The sequence below is a fragment of the Zerene cesonia genome, chromosome 25, assembly GCF_012273895.1.
Source record: "Zerene cesonia ecotype Mississippi chromosome 25, Zerene_cesonia_1.1, whole genome shotgun sequence".
NCBI lineage: Eukaryota > Metazoa > Arthropoda > Insecta > Lepidoptera > Pieridae > Zerene > Zerene cesonia.
The window spans coordinates 3,040,497-3,063,682 of NC_052126.1; the positions used below are offsets into that span (position 1 = coordinate 3,040,497).

Here is a 23,186-nt window from a genome sequence, read left to right on the forward strand (position 1 = left end):
GAGCAGTAAAAATAATATGTCATAATAATTAATCTATAACACTAGTGTTTTCAATATTATTTTAATTATATTTAACTCGACCAATAACTTTTAACTGTGAAACGTCATTTTAAATCTTATATCTTTAAACGAGCAATTCTTGTATGTATATATATAATTGGAATCTCGGAATCGGCTCCAACGATTTTCATGAAATTTAGTATATAGGGGGTTTCGGGGGCGATAAATCGATTTTTTTTTTACAATTTTTAACAATATTAATTTTCGTTTATTTTCGGTCTTTATAAAAATTGTCATAAAAATTTCTATTCAATACTACTACTACTACTCTTTTTTTTTAAATTATTATGACATATTAATTTTACTGCTCAATTTTTGGAGAATTTTAAACTCCACGCAAATACCCGAGGTACTAGTTGAGCACCTTATCTATAGACGCATGCGCAGTAGCATGAAAACGACAAGCAGCTGGCATGCTCTATCTTTATTTGACAAACGGTGTTTATCGTAAGTTTCTCTCGCTTTTATTTATCTTTAATCGCTGGCAATCACTATTTGCGGGCATTTTTGCATAGGCACCCATATCTCATCATGTAGAGAAAAAATTAATCTTCGATTTGGTATGAATCACATGATAATACATTATGAACGTATATATTTCACAAAAGTATACCTGTTTACACCTGGCTGACATTAGGTTGCGGCCAAGTGAGAGATGGCACCTTGAACTTTTTCGGTATCTCAGGTAAATATCTTTCTAATGAAATATATCTTTTAACAATTACAAGTGAACGTAATAGTTCAAAAATAAATAATTAATTACATTTTAATTGAAATTAATTGCGGCCAAATTTGGATGGGCACCTTTGCGGATCGGCATTGGTTTAGTTATAAATATTGATAAAAATTATATATTATTAATCAAACATATGAACGTATAAATCACGCGGCCGGATCTTAGACTAGAACGCGAAACTCAAAGCGTAAAGAGAGTGCACTGTTCAATTAAAATTCAAATGCAATTCTGAACGTGTTAAACACATCTGTTATTGAACTTTTTATAGCTTATTATTTGACTTGAAATGTTCACACATGGGTGTTCGTTATTCGCTTCGCTATTAGCGCAATGTGTAGATGCGCCATAATAGAATCAATAAAATATGCGGGTATGTGTGACGTTCAGACACATATTATGACGTATTTTTAAATACCCGACGCAATGTTTTTTTAATGTAATCAATATAAGAATTTTCCTTATGTCTGCCCTTATGTTTGAGTTCGTACAACACATAAGAATATCCAGTTCGGATAATTTAAGCAGGCATATAGTTTCTTTTGACAATTAATTTTTTTTTATAGGCTTACTTAATGGCGTATACAGTTCTACATTCAATTTCCTTCTATTCTTATGATACTTTTATAAGCTGACTTGGCGAACTTCGTTCAGTAGCAATTGCTGTTTCTTTTTTCATACAAACCCAGTGACAATATCCAACACACAAAAGATTTAACCAATTTCGTGAAGAGTCAAATCATTATTTATAAAATTGAATTCAACCGACATACAAAAACGAAGAAGGTTTTCAATTGAACTGAATCATTTTTTTCATGTCTGTGTTTGATTGGAAGTTGTTGTCATTTGTTGCTATTTTAGAATTTGGAGTGGCCTCTCCCCTTCGCTGAGGAGGGGAGTGAACATTTTTGTAGAAAAGAACTGTAAAACATTATATCTTACCTTTAAGCTCTGTTGAGCTCCTTCGCTACCAGACCCTATTGCTTTAGCGTCATATTGCACAAATGTTCCACTTGGGTCCATGTGGAAGAGTTGAGGTCCTTTCTCATCAATACCTGCAAATATCATTTGATGTATTAATTACAATCAATATAGTTTTGATAATGTCAAGTATTATAGTAGCTTTACTATATTTTTAAAGTGTTAAAACATGTCTATTAAAAAAGATTTGGTATTAATAATAAGATCTATCCATTATCAAAAATGTACCAACAGTAAAAGTAGGAATTTTATATTGCAAAAAAATAAATACAAAAACAAAATTTATACATAGTATACATTGAATATATTCCCTGAATATTATTTATCCCCATGTGATAAGTTATGTAAACATATATTTCAATCCCATAGAGTTTTTGTCTGTAACATAGGGAATTATAATTCTGCATGATCCAGCAAATAAATAAACAAATACCAACCAGCAAACATAACAGCCACTCCGAAGGGCCGGGACATGGCTGTTCCACTATCATCATCGCTATCACCAAACTGTATAGCCAGGTTGGAGACCGCCTGGGCACATGACTCCACGCTCATCCTTTCATTGTAGACGAACCAGTGATTCTGGCATTCAACACGCGCCCTCTCTATGAGGGTCCTGTATCAAATATACCATTATTGAGAGGGTGCCAACAGATTACAGCAATTAAAGGTTTAAAAAAAAAACACATATTGCTAGAATTATAGATACTATTAGTTCATATATAAGATGTCACAAGATTGTAAGCTGTAAAAAATTATGAACTTTACGAAACCATTATTAAATGGGCAATAATTAACAATTTAAATTTATTTAAGAAACAGGAATGTCCATAAAACATTCCTGATCGGTTGGTATAAGCAATATTTAGTGTTGTAGTAGAGTTATGGAATAAAAAGAGTAGTTAAACCAAACACTAAAAGGTTATAGAGTATTGTTGTATATAATCTTATGATGAAAGTTTGTTGAATAGCTCTTTTAATTTATGTGACAGCCTTAGTTTTACCCAATCACAGAGTATTTATGTTGAATTAAAACTGAAAAGTCACATTGCACTTTTGTTTATGTTAATTAGTATCCCTTACAGTGTAAATCTTGTATTTTTTAATACAACAAACACTTGAATAAATTGGAAATTCTGAAAGTTCTGCTTGGTTCACACATCAAATCAATCACAGAAAAGAGTATAAACTTTGACAATAATATACATAACAAGCTGTACCCCGAAACTTTGTCACCATGAAAAAGCTTTCATTCAAACTTACATTCCTTATTTGGGGCCTTTAGGGATTGAAACTTAGAAGAAAAAGAAACATATGTTTAATCCTGGCTCATCAACTATATTCATGGACAAATTTATTAAAATCAGTTTTGCAGTTTAGATTTTTCAAACCTTTCAAGCCCCTTTTAATTTCGAAAATTATAGTTGCCTATGTCATATTCAGATGCATAAGCTTAGTAATATAGCTTATATATCATAATAAAGTTTCATTAAAATCCATTGAGTAGTTTTTACGACATAGAGTATTTGTAACTCTCGCTAGCAACTATCAATCCTTACTTTACTTACAAACTTTCGCTTTTATATTAGTAGGATTCTACCTTGAATCAGCCATCAATCCTGACACAGCACAAGCGATATGCCGATCTACTTCAACAATCTTTTCTATAGTTGTTGGCTCCATAAGTGGCGAAGTTATTCTTTTTTCGACGGCCAACACAACCCCTTCAGAGGTGCAGATACCTATAGCAGTAGAACCCAGTTTAATCGCTTCTATTGCATATTCCACCTGGAAAAGTCTACCTTCAGGACTGAAGGTATTTACCCCTCGATCGTATTCCGAACGTGTTAAAAACATCTGCAATCAAAAGACGAGAACCGGTATATCAATTCAGGTTATGGATGTAAAAGGAATTTCTGAAAAAAAGGAACACATTACTTTAATGGTGTGCTTACCTTAATTTTCTTTATAGATAATTAAACCTCTACAAAATTACTAAGCAATTTAACAAAACTTGATACAACACTTCGTGAGTAATCAAAATTGATATTCTACAATGACAGGCAATCAGCAAACCAAACTGTAATGCTAATGACAGGGTTACTATATTCAAAAAAATATAAATACTTTAGGAACTAAGGTAAATTTTTTAATAAACACAATAAGATACTTTTGTATATTATCTCCCTAGTATGAAATTTTTGATAAATTTAATTATATGATAATTGGTAAACACACACATCTTCACATAAGCGTCCTCAGTTCCTGAATCTTGATCGCTATCTTAATTAATATATATAAATTAGATACGTGTCAAAATGTTTTTGCGCGATGGACTACTAAACCACCTGACCCATTTTAATCAAATTTGCGCACCATGTGCAATTTGACCAAGTTAAATGATAGGATAGTTTATATTATTTCAAATTCGATAAACTACCTGCGCGGATCCGGGGCGTGAAGGTAGAAATATATATATAACGTCCATACAATACTTTTGTAATACAAAAATGAGATCTAAGTGTTTTTTTCATATTCCAGAAGTTATGGTTATACCCATCTCAAATTATAAGTGAAAAGTAGCACAAACACGGCCGTGGATTTAAAAGTTTGTCACTAGCAGCTAATACCTAGTATAAATACAATAACGCGTCGCGTCAGTTCCATCTTTATCTTAACATTAATTGTATTATTTTACGTTATTAATGAATACTAATTTCATTTCCGGGTACAATATAACCGGAACGATTAAAACAATAAAGCAGCATTAAGTATGTCGTAGTTTGTGTAGCGTTTCATGTGAACAAAGAACATTAAAGGAGGACAAAATTGATAATATTCGGTCGGTTACAGTACCAATTAATACTTATTTACATAGAGACGATGACAACACTGTCTAGGTTTTAAACGACAGACTGTATAAATATACATTATTTTCTTGAACCTACGGCATTCTGTGGCTGTCACTCCCAAACGCGGTTCTATTCGAACACTAGTACTAGAATATATACAAATTATCGAGTACTAAACTATCACAAAAAACATTTGATACGACAGTCAAGAACCCATTTTTCTTCACTGTTGCTTTTTATCTTTTACACGTAAGTACCTTTCTGATACGGAAAACTATTTATTAAGCATAATAATAAGTAGAATCCAATTTCTATTCTTTTTACATAAACATTTGTGTAAACAGATATTCTAATGCTTTGTCGTCAGATGAATTTTGTACAATACTTATCTATATAAGGAATACTATTTTTAACATCCATCGAATTATACCCTTGAAGACTTTTTGTTTGTTTGTGTATGCTGGTGGTTTTTGGAGTTTAAAATTCATTAACCATTCAAAATTTGCATCTTTACCGCATAATACATTTTTTTATCCCGGGTCAATAAAAAATTCCCATTACAAAGCCTGGACGTGATAAATTGTCAAAAATTGTAAATCTTGTCTCACAAATCACAATATTACAGTAACAAACGCTTAGGAACCTTTTAATTTTTTATTTTAAAAAATAAACTCGTATAGGAATCCAGTTTTTTTGACGTATTGATGTACAACAGTTAACCTTTTGCATATTTTTTTCGAGCAGGTTTATTTTTAAATAATAACAAAATTTTCCTTCTACGAGATTTTTTTTACAATACGTTGCAATTTAGTTTTTTTCCTTGTATCAAATATACGAGGGGCGTACTGTTTTGAGCCATAATTGGGACATGTGTACTATAATATACTAGCTGTTACCCCCTGATTTCGTCCGCGAATATATAAAGATATTAACTTTGTCCAGTACTATTGCAAAATCCGTATTAATTTACATCCAACAATTTAGTACTTACTACCAAATTTCAAATTTGTATCACAGAAAAATGACAAATTTTCGTGCAATCATGCGACTACTATTGGACACCTTCAATCCGACACCATTTTATAAATTATATTCCTGCCAAATTCCATCTGTACATCCAACGGTTTTCAAGGTTTTGCGATAAATGAATGAATTTTCGATTTTAAAATATATGTTTTTTTTTCTCAGATATACGACTAATATACAAAATGGGCGATACATATGCAAATAATTGTAACAGTAAAATACTGGGACACATTGATTTCATGGAGAAACAAGAACGATATTACTTTATGAAATTTACAGCTGGTGAAATGGCTAGACTCTCCATTCTTAACGACCACGTTTTCCGATATTACATGTCACCTTCAGGAGAATTTCTAGAGTATCCAAAACCAATGAATCCTACGGATAATGCAAAGATTATACACAAAGAAGAAAGCAGTTATGGTGATGCAGCTTTCAAACGTTCAACGTTGCATGACACGGTAACCAAGTATATCGTAGAAACAAAGGATATTAATATAATATTTGATAAGATAACGGGAACAATGAAAATACACGATCTAAGAACTAATGGAGACGTATTGATTGAATACAGTTCCTTATCGTATGTAAATAACATAAGCAAACAAACGATATATCAACGGGCTGATGAATATTTTTTTGGCGGTGGAATGCAAAATGGAAGATTCACCCACAAGGGTAACGTAATCAATATTACCAACACAAATAATTGGGTTGACGGTGGTGTAACCTCCCCGTGTCCTTTCTATTGGTCGACGTACGGTTACGGTATACTTCGAAATACTTGGCAGCCTGGCAAATATGATTTTCAAGAAAATTCTAATGAGATTATAACAACTTCACACGATGGCGATGATTACGATGCGTATTATTTCATAAATTCTAGTCCTCGTAACATTTTAAGAGATTATTACGAATTAACTGGCAATCCTCTACTCATGCCCGAATATGCTTATTATGAAGCACATCTAAATACGTTTAACCGAGATTATTGGGTACCGGTAAACTGCGATGTTCGTGGTGCTATTTTATTTGAAGATGGCAAGTATTACAAAAAATATAAACCAAACGAGATGGATGGCAAAGAAGGTATTTTAGAATCCTTGAATGGTGAAAAAAATAATTACCAGTTCTCTGCTCGTGCAATGATAGACAGGTATAGGAGACATGATATGCCTTTAGGATGGTTTATTCCTAACGACGGTTATGGTTCAGGATATGGACAAACTGATACTCTGGAGGGCGATATTGAAAATTTAAAAGAATTTTCAAAATATGCTCTTGAAAAAGGTGTCAAAGTTGCATTATGGACGGAGTCTAATTTAGAACCCGCTGATCCATTACATCCCAAAAAAGGTGAAAGAGATTTGGGTAAAGAAATCAGCGTCGCTGAAGTAGTTGCTCTTAAATGTGATGTGGCGTGGATCGGGGCTGGATATTCGTTTGCTTTATCCGCTGTTGAAAACGCTCATAATATTTTCGTTAAGAATGCAAAAGAAACTGCAAGACCTATGATCATTATGGTAGATGGCTGGGCTGGAACTCAAAGGCTAGCTGGTATATGGAGTGGAGACCAGCGTGGAGGAGAATGGGAATATATAAGATTTCATATACCTACCTATATAGGATCAGGTTTATCAGGAATGCCAATTATTGGATCAGACATGGATGGTATATATGCAGGGGGTATAAAGGAAATAAACGTACGTGATTTCCAATGGAAAACTTTCACGCCATTACAATTAAATATGGACGGGTGGGGAAATAAACCAAAAACACCATTTATTTTCGATAAAGAAGCTACAAGTATAAATAGAGCATATTTAAAGTTAAAAGCGATGCTTATGCCTTATAATTACACATTGGGATATGAAGCGATCAATGGCCTTCCAATGGTCAGAGCTATGTTTCTAGAATTTCCAGAGGACAAGTCGTCATATACAAATGAGTCAAAGTATCAATTTATGTGGGGACCGAACATATTAGTAGCTCCAATTTTTAACGGCACTTGTAAAGATATGTGTTCTATCCGTAACGGTGTATACCTTCCAAATAAAGACCAAGTGTGGATAGATTTTTTTACTGGAGAAAGGTATCAAGGCGGCAAAATTTATAATAATTTAATTACGCCCCTATGGAAAATCCCTGTTTTTATTAAAGATGGATCGATAATACCAATGACCAAGCCGAACAATAACCCTCGAGAAATCCAAAGAGACCTTAGAATAATAACTATTTATCCAAATGGTGAAAGCAATTTTACTGTTTACGAAGATGATGGAGTATCATCAAAATATTTAGAGGATCAAAAAGCTTTCACAAACATTAAAGTTTCGAGTCCTAAACTAAATACAAATGGCAGTTTATTAATAACGATAAATAAAACAAATGGCGTTTACACAAATATGACAAAAGAACGAACGACAATTTTACAAGTCATGGGTTGTTATAATATTGGTCATATAAAAACTGCTATAAACGGAGAAGGTATTATCTTAGATAAAGTAGAAACGGAGGAAGAGTTTGGCAAAAATAATAATTGCTATTATTTAAAAAAAGATTTTGTTGTGAATATTTATATGAAAGAATTCAGTAAAGATGTTCTTCAAGAATGTTTATTAATCAAAATAAAAAAGTTGGACGTAACTTCTAATGAAATAAATATAAAGATAAGCAATTATAAAAATGAAGCTACAGTATTTGGACAAATAGTAAAAATCGACAAAAATATCGAAATACCACAAGATTTTCAAGTTGATGAAGAAAACACATCATTATTTTGCATTGAAATGAAATGGAGTGGGGTAAATTACGTTCAGTATTATGAAATTGAAAAAAACGGAATTATATTTACAAATATTATTGGTAATAAATTTACGTTCGATAATCTTGATTTTAACAGTAAGCATACGTTTAGAATACGAGCAGTTAATGAAAACGTAGTATCAGAATGGAGTCCAATTGTTGAAGGGATGACAAAAGACTCTATTTTTAAATATATTATAGCAGGAGTAGAAGAAATGTTTAATCACACATGCCAGTCTTTTCAGGATTCAGATGATAATAATGAGTTAAAAATGAATCGTCAAATATTTAGCGGAAAAGTTTTGTCACGTAATTTCGATTTAGGTCAGGTGTACGATGTTGACCGCGCAGAATTTTTCGAAAGTGACGATACAACTTGTTCTCTGTCGGAAATAAAATACAGATGTTCACAAGATAACATCGAATGGACTCCATCGTCTGATATTTTGAAATTTCATGAGATATCTCCTAAAATGATAACATTTGATGGTTTAAAGTTTCGATACATTGAAATTATTGCGATAAACGCCGAAAGTTTTGGTTCGGGTGTTATATTTTATAAAAAATAAACAACAGATCAACAAGACATTTGTTACCAACAACGCATTTAATAAGCAAAATAAATTATTGAAGGTAGCATACACATCACTTTATAAATCATCAGCATTCCTTACTGCAACTATAGTACAAATAGACGAATTCGCGTCAAAAATGCAACTTATGGATAAATCTTCTAATACACAACTGTATTCATGATCAGGATACCGCGTTCGCACGTACAAAGACCTCGGATCTTCGGAGAGCAAACTTTCAATATTTGTTTTGAATGTATCTGCTCTGTCTCCAATAAGGCCGTTTAATCTTTCGAGTGCATCATCTGTGAATCTCACTTCATACGACTGGGACGGTGGATTTGTTATCCAATTCGGCACTCGTATGCCATCATTGATGTTTATGACATTTCTTTGTGGAGGAGTGAATCTTTCTTGTCCATCTGGTGCTCCACGTTCTGAATCAACTCTATGCACTGGTGATCTACTACTTCCATCAATAATGTCTATATTCGGAGGAGACTCTTGTGATATACTGGGGCTGATAACTTGATTTATTGGTGAAGGTATTTCTTCGTCATATGGAGAGTCGGATAAAGGACTAGTGTCGATTCCAATTTGATTTATCAATCGTGGACTTAGGCTAAAATATAAATGTTGTATTTATATATTATTTAGGACTATTCAGTGTATTTGCTTAATAATGACAGTTTTATCTAAACATATTATTTTTTTACAAATATAGATTATAGAATATTTAATTAGAATAATAAATCAAGATTTTAATGATAATATATAATATTATATTGTTATTGTTTACTGATCTTCCCCACCTTGGGATAATATTAAGGTTACTGATGTAGTTAAATAATTAGGTTGCTGATTTTATATCTAGTTAATAATCATTAGAGAACATACTAAGTATGTGTATGTAACTTTACTAGGTATGTTTTATATAAGCATTTATACTTGAAGTTTATTTAATATGATTTTTTTTGTTTTAATATAAATTTTCGATTTAATATATTATCTAGCAAAATAAAAAATAAAGAATTGGATTTTTATTTATTTCTACAATAGTAATATACTATAATAACAAACCTTATTGCATCTTGCGTGTCATCAATTTGTAAATTATCCAGTGTCAATGTATCACTTATGCCCTCCGTCAAAGGCCTGTCCACTACTGGCTCAAATGATTGCATGGGATAATCATATTGAGGTATGTAAGGTTTAATATCCAACACTGGAGTACCATTTATCATATCAACACCGTTAAAGTAAATTTTGTTACCTGTAAATTTGAAATATGTCATAAAAGAGTTGTATTATCATAAAATAGAAACAAGACTTATTGTGCCATTCAGTATAATCCTACTATCCTAATATCCTACTAATATTATAAATGCGAAAGTTTGTAAGGATGTGTGTGTGTTTGTTGCTCTTTCACTCAAAAACTACTGATCCGATTGCAATGAAATTTGGTACATAGACAGCTGGACAACTGGAATAACATAGGCAACTTTTTATCCCGATATTCTTACGGGATACTGACTTACGCGGGTAAAACCGCGGGGCGCAGCTAGTAATAACTAAAGACCGTATTATTAGCAATACAAAAAATTTGAAATATGCATGAATACTGACAGAATATTATATAACACATGCATTGGCATAATTTTATCTGTTAAAAAAATTTAAAATCTATGTTTATTTTTTTTTCAACCAGCATACATTTAGTGCAACATGTATGCTGAGTAAGATTTCTTCGATCATTCACAATATGTCTTTTGAATGTTCCGAAAATATTGTAAACATATCAATAATATGAATCTAATATAGACATTATGGAAAATATTCAATTAGCGCTGCATATACTTGAGACTTAAATATGCAAATGCAACATATAAACCGGTCTCTATTAATGAGTGCACATCCAATCTCAAGTTATTAATTAAGTTGTATAAATTGTTATTATTTTGAAGGTATTTTGTTGCTATCCTACTAATATTGTAAGTGGAATGAAATTTATATATGAATTTTCTAGCTGGACAACTGGAATAACATATAGGCTTTTTATCCTATATTCCTATGGGATACAGACCTACGCGGGTGAAACCGCGGGGCGCAACTAGTTTTCAATAATTAGATTCATATATAGAAACCAAAATTCAATATGCAATAATATGGATTTTTCAGAATTCTCTATTAAGTGATGGTAAATTAGTAAATGTTAAAACTATATTACGATAATTCAAAAATGCTTCTATAAGAAGTCTAATCGATTTATTAAATGTGTAAATTTCAGTTTAAGCAAAGAAAACGACTAAAAAAAACCAGCAAGCAGCAAAAAAAAGTTGTGTTTATGTTTGTTTTTGGTTTGAAGAATCAAAAGCACCCTTACCTATAAGGTTTTTATAGGCACATCAAATTTATAAATATCTGTTGACCTTTTTCACTCTCATGTAATTTTTTAACCTAGTTTTATGATACACTGATAAAAACCACATTTGAGCTTTTTTTATTAACCCCCTTAGCCCAGGGGCCCCATATAATAGATATGGCTGATACAGGAGTAGCTACGCTCCTGGAGATAAGCTAGATATAAATTGGTATGATTTATACACATAATATTATGGTAGAAATTTCACAATTTACTATACCTTTCCTTTTATGTTCCTGATTTTATATTATATAATAAGCAATAAATAAACATATTACAATTTGGGAATCTATATTGTTGTTGGAAATTTAATTTTAAAGTAATAAACAAAACCTATCCTTCAAACTGTGTAATCAATATTCAACCTCTTCAAGTCTCACCTTCCACACTGTGTATTTTGACCAAAGACAAGCCTATTGGACACGGCCTGTGTGGTGATCTTGTTGAAAACACACCTCTTCTTTCACCTGCAAGACGTGGGGGGGACACCTTAGCTGGTACATTGTTACTAGCCGTAGAGTGAAAGTGGAATATTATCCTGAAAATTTTTATGTAATGATGAAGATGAAAATTAGTACATTAAAATGAGGACAAATTGTATGTGTACTTGTAAGATATATATTATGAACAATAAGCCCTTTTTGATCAACCAACATCCCAAAAATGAAAGAGGTTCTCATGATGACTAAATCTTATTTTTGTATAAAATCATTATTTTATTTATTATATATGGGTACTGGACAAAATAATTTTTATAATTTTTAACAATCTGTCTTCTGAGAGATATTGCTTGAGGCAATAAACTTTACTGTTTGTTTAAAATTAAAATTACATTACTGATGTAAAACGGTTATTGCTTATTGATTTTATAAAGAAAAATGTACATACCACATATGAGAAAACTCTTCCAATCCACTTAAAGCATGTTCTGGATTATTAAATGTATCTGTATTGATGACAACCACACCTTTAGCCTGAGATAGCACTGAAGGCTGTCTAGGCACTGCCCTTTTATTCTCAAAAGCTGTTTCAATGAATCCAATGGGGCTGTATGTTATATTGTCTGTGTCAGTTGGAATTACATTCTCTGATTCTTGTCTTGGATTGTGCTGTGTAGCTACAAATTGTTTAATATATTTAATTATTATTGTATTTATAGTTTAATTTTAATTGTTTATAGCATTAGAATAAACAGCCAGTGCATTAAATTGCCTTCTTAGGACAGTTGTCGTAGATAAGACATATTGATCACTCAGAACAGTTAAAAGAGATTATTATCTTATTACATAAATATTTGTTATTTAAATTACCTTTCTCGGCACATTTATCGCATCGAAGATCTCTCAAAAACCCCTTTATTTCTTTAATTTCCTTAAGGTGTTCATGTTTAAGAGCAGAAATGCGTTGCCTAATGAAAAGAATAATGTTTTAATTTAAATTGGAATGATTGAGGCAACTTTTCATACAAAATTATCACAAAATGCATCCCCCTTACCTTAAATTTTTGATTTCTGTTCTTGCTAAAATAATTTGATTTTGGCAATATTCTATATTTTCAGACATTTTAAATCAAGTTGTCATGTAGATAGGTATGTGATAAAGAATGTATTAGTCAGTGCCTTGTCCAATTTTAACAATTAAATACAAAATTCACAATAAAAATTACAAAATAATGCTCAGTTTTCACCTCTAATTAGTTGTCAATTGTCAATTTTCATATGTCATTTTATTAGAATATCCGTATTCCGTAGCATAGGTATCCATAGACCGTTCTGTGTGATAGACATAGAAAAATATTATTTGGCAGAATTAAGCTTACCATAAGAGAAAAAAATTACAGGATTGTCAATGACAATATTCGTTCAAACCGATACGAGGTATATTATATATATCGCTAGCTCGTTACGAATTAACTAGCTCTGAATTCTGCTTGTAATTTTTTTTCATATTGTAATGACAATTCAGCTTGCCATCGGCGAGATCGTAGTCAAACGCTGCCCTATTATCAAATATAAAAAAATAGAGAAAATCAAACTTCCACCGAGTTTTTAAAAATCTGACACTATCCCGCGTGTTTCATTTATATGTTACGTGAGATTATTTCATGCAACACGTTAATATAAATATAAGCTGACGCAATCGGTACGAGCAAAACGTATCTCTTAACTAGCTTTGTAAAGTGTGAAGCTTGTAATTTAACTCGCGAAATGCAAATATAAAAACATTTGTTAATCTTCTTTAAAGTGAAGCTCAATTTAATCTTTGTTTATGTAAGTTTAAGCAGCGTTCAACAGGAAAAGATTCATTAAGTCGTCGGTTATTGGTCAAATGAGTATGGGTCCTCGTAATCAACTTAAATACATGATCATCACCTATTTTTTATTTTATCCAACTATACAAATTATTTCTATGATATTAAAATATAAATATGTTTCTTTTAAACTATCTGAATTGATTTTTTTAAATAAAAGTATAAAAATTATCTGTATCAAAAAGGATAGATTATAGAATCACGTTTTAGTACTATTATTATATTGCTTGCGTTTTTCCGATTGCGGCACACGTGCTGTGCTAAGTTGATTGTGATATTTTTTAAATATATTTCTATTTTGCTGTTAATATAGAGTAGCAATATATCTCATATTTTGAGATAATAAACTTGTTATTGTTGAAGAAACATCGTAATAAAAGTAAGTTATTTATGATTTATTTTGACATGTTGGGGTGGGGCAAAATGTCCTCAGAAAAGATAGCCACGTGTCCTATTTTCTATTTATTTTTCTCATTATTCTGATTAATTGAATGTTAAAAATAGATTAGTTTGGTGTATAATTATTGTCGACCATTTATTTTGGTTACTATGACAATATGAGTCAGGTTTAAAAAAAAGTGATAGCATCAATCGATTGGCTTTTACTGGTTGTTTTAGAGCGGCATGAATGTTTTATAGGTTGTAAATTTTAATCTAATAAGAAAAATAAATTGAAATAGCGATCACATGTGCAAATTATTTTATTTTTATCTAGTGTGTACTTATTTGTTTCTGACATATTCTCTTCTATCATTATTTATAAATAGACTTGATTCATTATGTATGTAAACTAAAGTTCAATCCATATGATAGGCAAATATTTACTTACCAGGTGTTTAACTGCATATTTATTATTCATAGAATTTACTAGAATCTTCTTAATTTTTAAGTACCCTCAAATATTTTTTTGTTTTTCTATCTATAGTATTTTTTTTATGTAGACAAGTCAAAGTTTTTTGAAACTACAGTTGCTAATTTGGATTTTGTTAAATTGCAGTTAGACTTTAGTGTACATGGCAATGGTTTCTGAAGCCAAGGTGAATGGTAATGATACACCTATGGAGGTGTTGCCTGCACTGGCAGAGAAGCCAGCTGGCTTGCCACCGGGCAAGTATTCATTAGTAGGATGGGACATGGATACAACGGGCAGGAGGCTCATTGATGAGGTGGGATACTAAATTATAGTGTATTTTTTTATCATTCGTTGACTGCTAGTGTTAAAAAATATATTTATGGTTCATAATTATTAAATATTTATTTTTTCATTTATTCATGCTTTATTGCACTGGATAAAATTATAAATTTAAATTTAACCTGTGGTACACATACAGCCTTTGTCACTCAGTAAAGTTGCAGCTTTCCAATAGTAAAATAATTTTTAACAATTATCAAAGAACATACAAACAAATCAGTATAGATGGCAGTCTCATAGCTAAATAGCAATTTCTTGCTTCCATATATTCATTATTGCTATAGTAGGCTCTATCAACTAAAACATATTTATATAGGTTTTAAAGTTGTTTTTTATAAAATAAAATTCTGTTATAAAAGCATATAGCTTTACTTCCGACTTTTTGTGTAACATTTTGTGATAGAAGAAAATTTTAAATAAATGACCCTCTTTCTCTATCACCAGATATGTCAAATAGCTGCATATACCCCAAAACAGACTTACTCGCAATATATAATGCCATATGGTGACTTGAATCCAGGAGCGAGACGAAGGCATAATGTAAGAGTGGTTACTGTTGGTAGATATAGGATGTTGAAGGATACTGTTACACATAAGGTGAGAATTTATTTCTAGTAAGTAAGATTATTTCAAATAAATCAGGTAAATCCTTTCCCTAAATCTATGAAAATTTTATTCTGGTTTTGATTCTTTTACTTTTAAATCATGACCTTACAACTAGTAATTTGTATTTTGAATAAGAATAATATTTGCATAAGTAATAACATGTTTAATTAATAACTATGATAAATCACTGAAATTCAATTATTTTGTCTTTAGTTTTGGTTTAATAGACTTGTTAATATATTGTTATATTAATAAAATTTATGCTTTTGTAGATTTTGAAGACAAAGTCTGAAATATCTGCCTTAACAGACTTTCTTGATTGGTTGGAGAAGGAGAAGGGAGATGGTAGCATTATTTTAATTTACCATGAACCAAGACGCCTTAGTCCTACAATGCTTCTGGAAGCCCTTACTCGGTAAACTAATATGTTCTAGCCATTTCTTTTTGCTATTGCGTTGTTCTTTGTTCCTTTTTCTCTCAGTATATAATAAATCTAGCAGTAAATCTGTATATGTATGTGGATAGTTATTAATGTCTGTAGTTGACTTTGTTTACAATTCATATAAAATGGAGAAATATAATGATTCTATTTTATTAAAGTGTGGGACCTTACACATTTGTAGCTCTAGCTCCTTTGTTTTGTGCTGTTTAACACCCTTTTAGGATTAAAGTCTTTATTGACTAACAAGAAAAATTTGTTCACTTATAAGGAGTTACATGCACCATCTTAATTTATACATATATCTCTAGTTTAAGGTAATATTATATGTATCAACATTTGACACCTTAGATCTTATGGACTTTTCCAAACTAATAGTGTAAAAACATGTTTTCTCATAAAAACCATTGGACCCTTTACAAAAATTCTTGCACAATTAGAAAGCTGAGCATCTTTATTGTGTAACATGGACTACATGTTTATCACAGGCAAATGGCTAGTTGATATATAAATTAATATGAATCTTGAATGGCGTTTTTGTGATTTAGATTTAGATGGTTGAAGAATTGTATTTAAGGGTTTAGTGAATAACTAATTTATGCATGAATCAAATAAATAAATAAGTAAATAAATATTGTACCCATTTTTATGAAAATTGTGCAGATGGAAAAGTAAGAAACTTGCCACACTTATAGTATACTACCAGAAATCCACAGCTACACCAAGCTGTAACGGTGGATCTACTCTTTACCCATAAAAATTCATTAAATTAATAAAATAATAGGTATAACACACACACACCCATACCCATATAGAACTTTGTCTTTTGATGTCTATAGTTAGACAGCAAGTAAAGTGAAATTAATTTAATTTCTAATTGATAATGTTCATTATTATAATTACTTAAACTGCACATAAAATTAACTTACAAACTAATAAACATTTATTGTTGCAGTTATAAGCTATTGGACCGGTTCAAGACAATAGTGGCTGGTTTCACAGACAGCTACGCCCTAGCTGCGGAGAAGTGCAAGTCGACGGTTAAGTCTGTGTCGTTGCGAGTGCTCGCGCGAGTGTTGCTAGATGCAGACACGTTGTCCGTGGACAGCGCGCTCGATAGGGCAACCGCGGCTTATCGGATTGTCGAGCATTTGTCGCAGAGTAAGCGCGCATGTTTTCGATAATATTATACAGTTTAGCTAACTTCTTTGACTTCTTTAATTACATTATGTCCATTTTTTTCTTTCATTTTCATGTCCAAGTTTAATAACGGAACATTATCTTTAATACTAAGGGCAATTTTAATTCTTATTTTTAATATTGAAAAAAAAAAATGCAGTAAAATGTACGAATTATTATAGATATAGTTACTAAATAATAGATAATGTGACCTGTAAAAACTAATTTATATAATTTATTAATGGATGTTATTTTAAATGTCTGTTTTTTTTTTTATTTAGGTGAGCAGCAAGAAGTTGGCGGTGGGGGTGAAGGGTCAGCGGCCAGCAAGGACATGGTGGAAACCGCCCGCGCCTGGGCCAGACCTGTTCACACAGAGTTGGAGGCCTTAGATAATCTTAAGAAACTCTTAGAAAGGTGAGTAAAGAATAATTTTTCTGAAGAAATTATGTACACAACATATACATGAAATAATAGTTATCCATAAAAAAAGTTATGCATTATATTGATTAAAATATTTCGATACAAATTTGATGATTTAATATGAAAAGCTGTGTGTTACACCGTTTCCAGACAGAACACGTTCCGACCGGTGTTCGCGCCGCTACTGCGGCTCGCGCGGCCGGAGCGCAAGCGCGTCACGCAGCTGCGGCGGCTGCTCGCCGACGCGGGCCTGCTGTACGAGCAGCTGCGCGCCGCCTGGCAGGAGCAGCAGGTCGCCGGTGAGTGTGTGATGACACCCTTACGTGTACTCAATTGCTGAGATTGCTGCCCATGACTAGTTAGACTGTGACATATAAGAGGAGTGCTGTTTTTAACTGGCGCTGGTCACCCCTGTGTGTTTGATGTAGTTCTTGAGATTAGCTGCATGTGAGTGCTCATATTTCCTTCATAAGTTAGAAAATGTCCACAGTCAGTGAGCCTATCACTTACCCTATATGCAATTCAGCGCCAAAAAGAAATTCATTTATAACAATTACATAATTGCAAACTAAATTCCAGGGCTAGAGAAACAACTGGCAGCGTTGTCGGTATCGGCTAAAGAAGAGGACATTAAGGAGCTGATAGAAATATTCGACTGTCACTTTGACCCCGCCAAAGAGCCGAAAGCTCCACAGCCAAGACCCAATATCAAAAACCGAGTAAGTTGTAAAAACTTTTATTCTGCACAAATATTAATATTCCTAAAATTTGTGTATCTATTTAAATTGGTGAACCATTAATTTATTAATAATTTAACTTTTGATTGTATTTGAAGGGCTGAAAAAAGTATCATGTTATATACATTTAAATTAACTGATATTGTCCCACAGACAACGTCGTCAGCGGGCGAGGCAGGCGAGACGGGCGAAGCGGAGGGCAGTACCAGTGAGTCGCAGAAGAGCTCCGAGCAGAACTCGCCCACCAAGACCAACGGTAATGTCTTTACTTTATGGTATTTGTTTTTCTCAAATAAATTTATTTTTTTAGTTTATAATAAAACAACAAATTGCACAAAAAATTGTAATTTAGGTATATAATTTAACTGTATAATAATGATACGACATGTATTATTGCACCCATCCAAAGCCAGGACAGATTGCTAGTATGTTATATAATTGAACATTATTAACTTATTCATTTACGCCATGACAATTGATATACATAAAATAATTTTCAGTTATATTATTACTTTAATTAATTAATGAATTGAGTACATATTATTACATATTGTGGACAAAAAAATTTACTTTTGTGAAACATGGGCCTTTTATGGGCCTTTTACATAATTTTTATTTTCTTTCAGATGTGACAGCTAACTCTGATCAAAAGACAGAAGCGGTGGCCGCAAACTAACAAACTTACTCTTACCAAGCAAGCTTACTCTTAACATTACTATCATTTAGCATCGGCCATAGAGATGTGACAAACATTTATTCGTATTATACACCTAGGTTAAGTCCACCATGGAATTGAATTATTTGTTTTGCATGCATTGGTGATCCTGTTTACATTTATTTATTGTTTATTTTTCTGTTAACCCCCCACAATTTTTGCTTAAAACTTAGAAACATGTAGTAATGAGTGCCTTAGCAACTCAGTAATAATAAGATGTAACGTTTTATATATTCATTATGTTGATGGAGTCGATTTTATTTTGTTTTCAGCCATTTTTGGCGGTCTGTGAAATATCAGCTTTGCTGGTTTTAATATAAGGGTTGTTGCAAATATCGTACTTTTTTTTTGCGCGTGCGAATAGCTTTTAACTTTTTATTAGATAAAGTACAATTTTACGTACTCCTTTATTTATATAGAGATGAAATTGTTTTATTTATTTTAAAGAGCAATTTAAGTAACGGATGGACTGATTTTTGCATCCAATTTTATTTATTTCCTTTTTTTTTCCTTTATTTTAAAGTAACGCATTTCGCTATACTAATTCGTCGCATATTATACTCTGCCATAGAGTAAGTTAAACTTTACCACATACCTTACGAGTGTGTACCTATTAACTTACATCTAATTTAGTTAATTTTAACATAGACTGTACATATAATTTAATTTCTTATTTTGTTCAGATCTCTAATAAATATGTAAGTCTACATTTTTTGTTTCATTTTAAGCCCACAAAGAAAACCTTATCATTTGAGATTATCCTAAAAGTCTTCTATAAAATTTCTATAGCACATCAGTTATATCTGATGAATCAAAAATGTTGTAAAACATCATCATACAGCTTCACTTGCTTTAGTTGTTGTGAGTTTTAAATTGAATGGAAAGAAATATCGATAGATCATTAATTTATTTCATATCGTCACAACATCTTGTTTCGTCCAACCTTCAGCTAAATGTTCTCTGACAGCTTTGTCGAGGATTACCTGTAAAATGATTACAATACTTTTAAGAATTATTTACGTTATTGACAGTGGTTTTACAAATAATGTTTAAGTCTTAGAAAAAGTTTATTCAAATATTTAATGCGATTAATTTAAAAATATATATAATATTATATTGGACTCCACATTATAGTGCCTCGAATTAAAAACGATACTTTTGTCTGTATATTATAGTTTTGTTAGTATTCAAACAAATTACCTCAATATCTCTGCAGCCTTGCATTGCTCTACTTAAAACAACTTCAAAATAATCCATGTGCAGTCTGTGGGACATTTCAAGTAATGCTATGCTACCTGGAATAGAATGGAGGTATGCTGTTTTTTACTTTGACGTCAATTTAAACTAAATGACGATGTCAAGTGTATATATTAAACTCTTTTCTCTTGTTATAAGAATTTGGATATCTAATTGAATTTAAGAATAATACAATAAATGGTAATATAATTGTGTTTAATATATTGTAATAAGTGTACACAAAAACATACAAAATATTTGAATGAATTATGAACATACATTTAGTCTTAAATGCCCTCTTTTTAGCAGTTATTTAGTAATTAAGTCTTCCTACTATGTGCTCATAACTTGATGCAACCTCACGTACGAATTCGCGAGAAAATCTTACTGTGTGTTTGTGTCTGGAAAAGAAGTATAAAACCTTTTTTCTGCCACAGTGAAACATTTCGCTTTAATTAAACAGTTTCGATACATATTGCTGATTCCTTTGACCACATGGGTGATTCCGCGGGTATATATATATATATATATATACACTACTAGTTACATATAATCCTTACACATCTTGATTTATTTCTCCTCCTATAATCTTACCTGTACTCGGCAAAGCAGCCACCGTCAAACAAATCCCCCCCGCCGCCTCTTCCACATGTCCTACGTCCAACAGCGCTTCGGGCTTACTGCCTTGCCACGCCACGGACGAGGAGCACGCGCACGCGTACGCGCGGAGCGGTACGCCGGCGTCTATGAGGGCTAGGGTCGCTGCGTTCACGCATGCGCAGTACGCGCCGCCATCTGCCTGAAGTTGTTTTTTTAATGACTTTTAGGCTGTTTTGATTTTATTATCTTTATATATAAACTAACTGCGACCCACGGGTTCGTTTACGTAAGTCTGTATTCCGTAGGAATATCGGGATAAAAAGTTGCCTACGTGTTATTCCAGTTGTCCAGCTATCTAGAAACTAAAATTTCATTGCAATCGGTTCAGCAGTTTTTGCGTGAAAGAGTAACAAACATACATACACAGTCATATACATCCATCATCATATAATTTCGCATTTATAAAATCAGTAGGATTATTATTTATCCGCTATGGACTCCTAAACTGATCCGATTTAAATGTAACTTAGCACATTGTATATCCAACTTGAAAGATAAAAGAGTCGATATATCAATAATGAAATATAGGACTACCTGGGCAGGGCAAGGAAACATTCAGAAAATGGCACTACAATACCCTTAAATTTGGTCCATTTCACTGTTTCAATATCAAAATTCAATATTCAAATAGATTTCATTCTGAAGCATATTATACTTCAATACTGCTAAATAATTACACTGTAATTATTAATTTTCAAGAAATTTGTATACAGTTTTGCAATTGAATGCTTTATTCATTAGGTACAATATTTTTATACCTGTAACACTTCAACATAAATGTCAATCTGTGATCTAGGATACAATTCTGTTTTGATGGCTGCAGATAAAGCTTGCCTCAAATGCAGAGACATTTCCTGTGATTTACGGTCACCTCTAGGTCTGTTTTTTCTTTCACCTAAAATCATTAACAAAATATATGTAATGCATAACATATCAGCTATCATTAATTCAGACTATGGGATTTAATTGTTAAGCAATATCAAATTTGTTTAGCAGCATTTGACCATGTACAATAAGTCTTTAAAATCAACTATGAGACAATTTATGTATTAATTTGAATATATTATTTAAGACAATTTAAATAGCATAATACTATAGTAACAAAGGATCATGTTTTATTTATTATTTATTATCCATTATCCACATATCCACATATTACCATCCATCCATACTCAAATACTTCCCCAATAATATGTGATGTGTACAGGCCCATTATTTGTTGAAATAATTTTTTAATAGGTACCTGTTGAAAATGTGGCCATACTGTATTGACAGTTAACAACAACACCCTCTGTGGACATTTTTGATTTTGCTGCCTGGAAAAAAAAAAAAAATTGATTGTGATTGAGAATATTATCATTGAAAATTATGGATATTAGCTTTAAATATTTACATGTGCTCAGTACAAGTCCTAAAATATTAAATAAAGAATGAGGCAATTAATACAGAATTTTAAAAAGATCTAATCTATCAATTTTCGAGAGGAATGTTGAAATAGATCTTGATTAAACCTTTGAAAAAAAAAGTAATAACATTTTGAAAATTAATGTGATGTTAGAATTATACATTTTTATTGTTCTTTTATTAACAATAGGTGAGCTTGTCTTGAGTCTGACACTACCAAATGCTTAGGATCATTCTGATACTGAATACATCTATCTATCTTAATATATAAAATTCTCGTGTCACAGTTTTCGTTGCCATACTCCTCCGAAACGGCTTGACCGATTTTGATGAAATTTTTTGTGCTTATCCGGTACCTATGAGAATCGGCCAACATCTATTTTTTATCCCCCTATATGATCAGAGTAAGGCAGAACAGCGTTTGCCGGGTGCAGCTAGTGTATATATACATAAGGAATCAAAATACTAATAGCTAACCTGATGTGGACCGTAGACAGCTGCTAACACTTTTGTATTACCTTGTTCTAAATAGGCACTTCCATCTGGTTGCGTAAAAACACCAAGTTTACATCTTATCCGGCGTAATTCGTCCGGTCTTCGACCATCTAACCGCAAACCCTGGCTAGATAGTAAATCGGGACCAGGCATAGCTACGTAGCAAATTGTGTATATTTCACCACATACAGCAAAAAACGATTTTTAAATGTAATTATCTTTTTTTAAGTATTTTGTTTTTGTATTCTCACATGTCACAACATAAGTCATAACCTACAATGCCTACATTAGCTAAATTTGAGCCAAAGAGCAGTATTATATTACAGACTATGAACAAG

At 31.9% G+C, this 23,186-nt stretch overlaps 5 protein-coding genes across 5 annotated transcripts in view; 2 read left to right on the forward strand and 3 right to left on the reverse strand.

Moving 5' to 3' along the window:
• LOC119836671 (proteasome subunit alpha type-5) overlaps window positions 1-3,875 on the reverse strand; it is a 7,367-nt gene extending 3,492 nt beyond the window's left edge. Inside the window, exons 1-4 of the mRNA XM_038362064.1 lie at window positions 3,730-3,875; window positions 3,375-3,631; window positions 2,212-2,390; window positions 1,736-1,848 (exon numbers count right to left, since the gene is read on the reverse strand). Of these exons, the coding sequence (XP_038217992.1) occupies window positions 1,736-1,848; window positions 2,212-2,390; window positions 3,375-3,631 (549 nt within the window). The 5' untranslated portion in view covers window positions 3,730-3,875. The remainder of the gene's footprint in view (window positions 1-1,735; window positions 1,849-2,211; window positions 2,391-3,374; window positions 3,632-3,729) is intronic.
• A 1,937-nt stretch (window positions 3,876-5,812) lies between these two features.
• On the forward strand, window positions 5,813-9,044 carry LOC119836747. The gene has a single exon (XM_038362194.1). It carries the CDS (start codon window positions 5,835-5,837, stop codon window positions 9,024-9,026), a length of 3,192 nt encoding a protein of 1,063 aa, XP_038218122.1. The 5' UTR covers window positions 5,813-5,834; the 3' UTR covers window positions 9,027-9,044.
• LOC119836748 (tRNA (adenine(37)-N6)-methyltransferase) lies at window positions 9,037-13,237 on the reverse strand. The gene is made up of 6 exons (XM_038362195.1): window positions 12,947-13,237; window positions 12,762-12,859; window positions 12,340-12,568; window positions 11,832-11,989; window positions 10,110-10,302; window positions 9,037-9,651 (listed from the first exon to the last, which is right to left on the reverse strand). The coding sequence occupies exons 1-6, from the start codon at window positions 13,012-13,014 to the stop codon at window positions 9,108-9,110; spliced, it is 1,290 nt and encodes a 429-aa protein (XP_038218123.1). The 5' UTR covers window positions 13,015-13,237; the 3' UTR covers window positions 9,037-9,107.
• A 745-nt stretch (window positions 13,238-13,982) lies between these two features.
• On the forward strand, window positions 13,983-19,685 carry LOC119836644 (maternal protein exuperantia). Its single transcript, XM_038362031.1, has 10 exons — window positions 13,983-14,141; window positions 14,760-14,928; window positions 15,399-15,551; window positions 15,833-15,975; window positions 16,955-17,160; window positions 17,460-17,595; window positions 17,752-17,900; window positions 18,181-18,320; window positions 18,492-18,594; window positions 18,965-19,685. Exons 2-10 carry the CDS (start codon window positions 14,776-14,778, stop codon window positions 19,012-19,014), a joined length of 1,233 nt encoding a protein of 410 aa, XP_038217959.1. The 5' UTR covers window positions 13,983-14,141; window positions 14,760-14,775; the 3' UTR covers window positions 19,015-19,685.
• A 259-nt stretch (window positions 19,686-19,944) lies between these two features.
• LOC119836645 (exosome complex component RRP41) lies at window positions 19,945-23,160 on the reverse strand. The gene is made up of 6 exons (XM_038362032.1): window positions 22,831-23,160; window positions 22,193-22,265; window positions 21,708-21,844; window positions 20,884-21,088; window positions 20,254-20,348; window positions 19,945-20,036 (listed from the first exon to the last, which is right to left on the reverse strand). The coding sequence occupies exons 1-6, from the start codon at window positions 22,999-23,001 to the stop codon at window positions 19,965-19,967; spliced, it is 753 nt and encodes a 250-aa protein (XP_038217960.1). The 5' UTR covers window positions 23,002-23,160; the 3' UTR covers window positions 19,945-19,964.
• Between the last annotated feature and the right edge of the window lie 26 nt (window positions 23,161-23,186).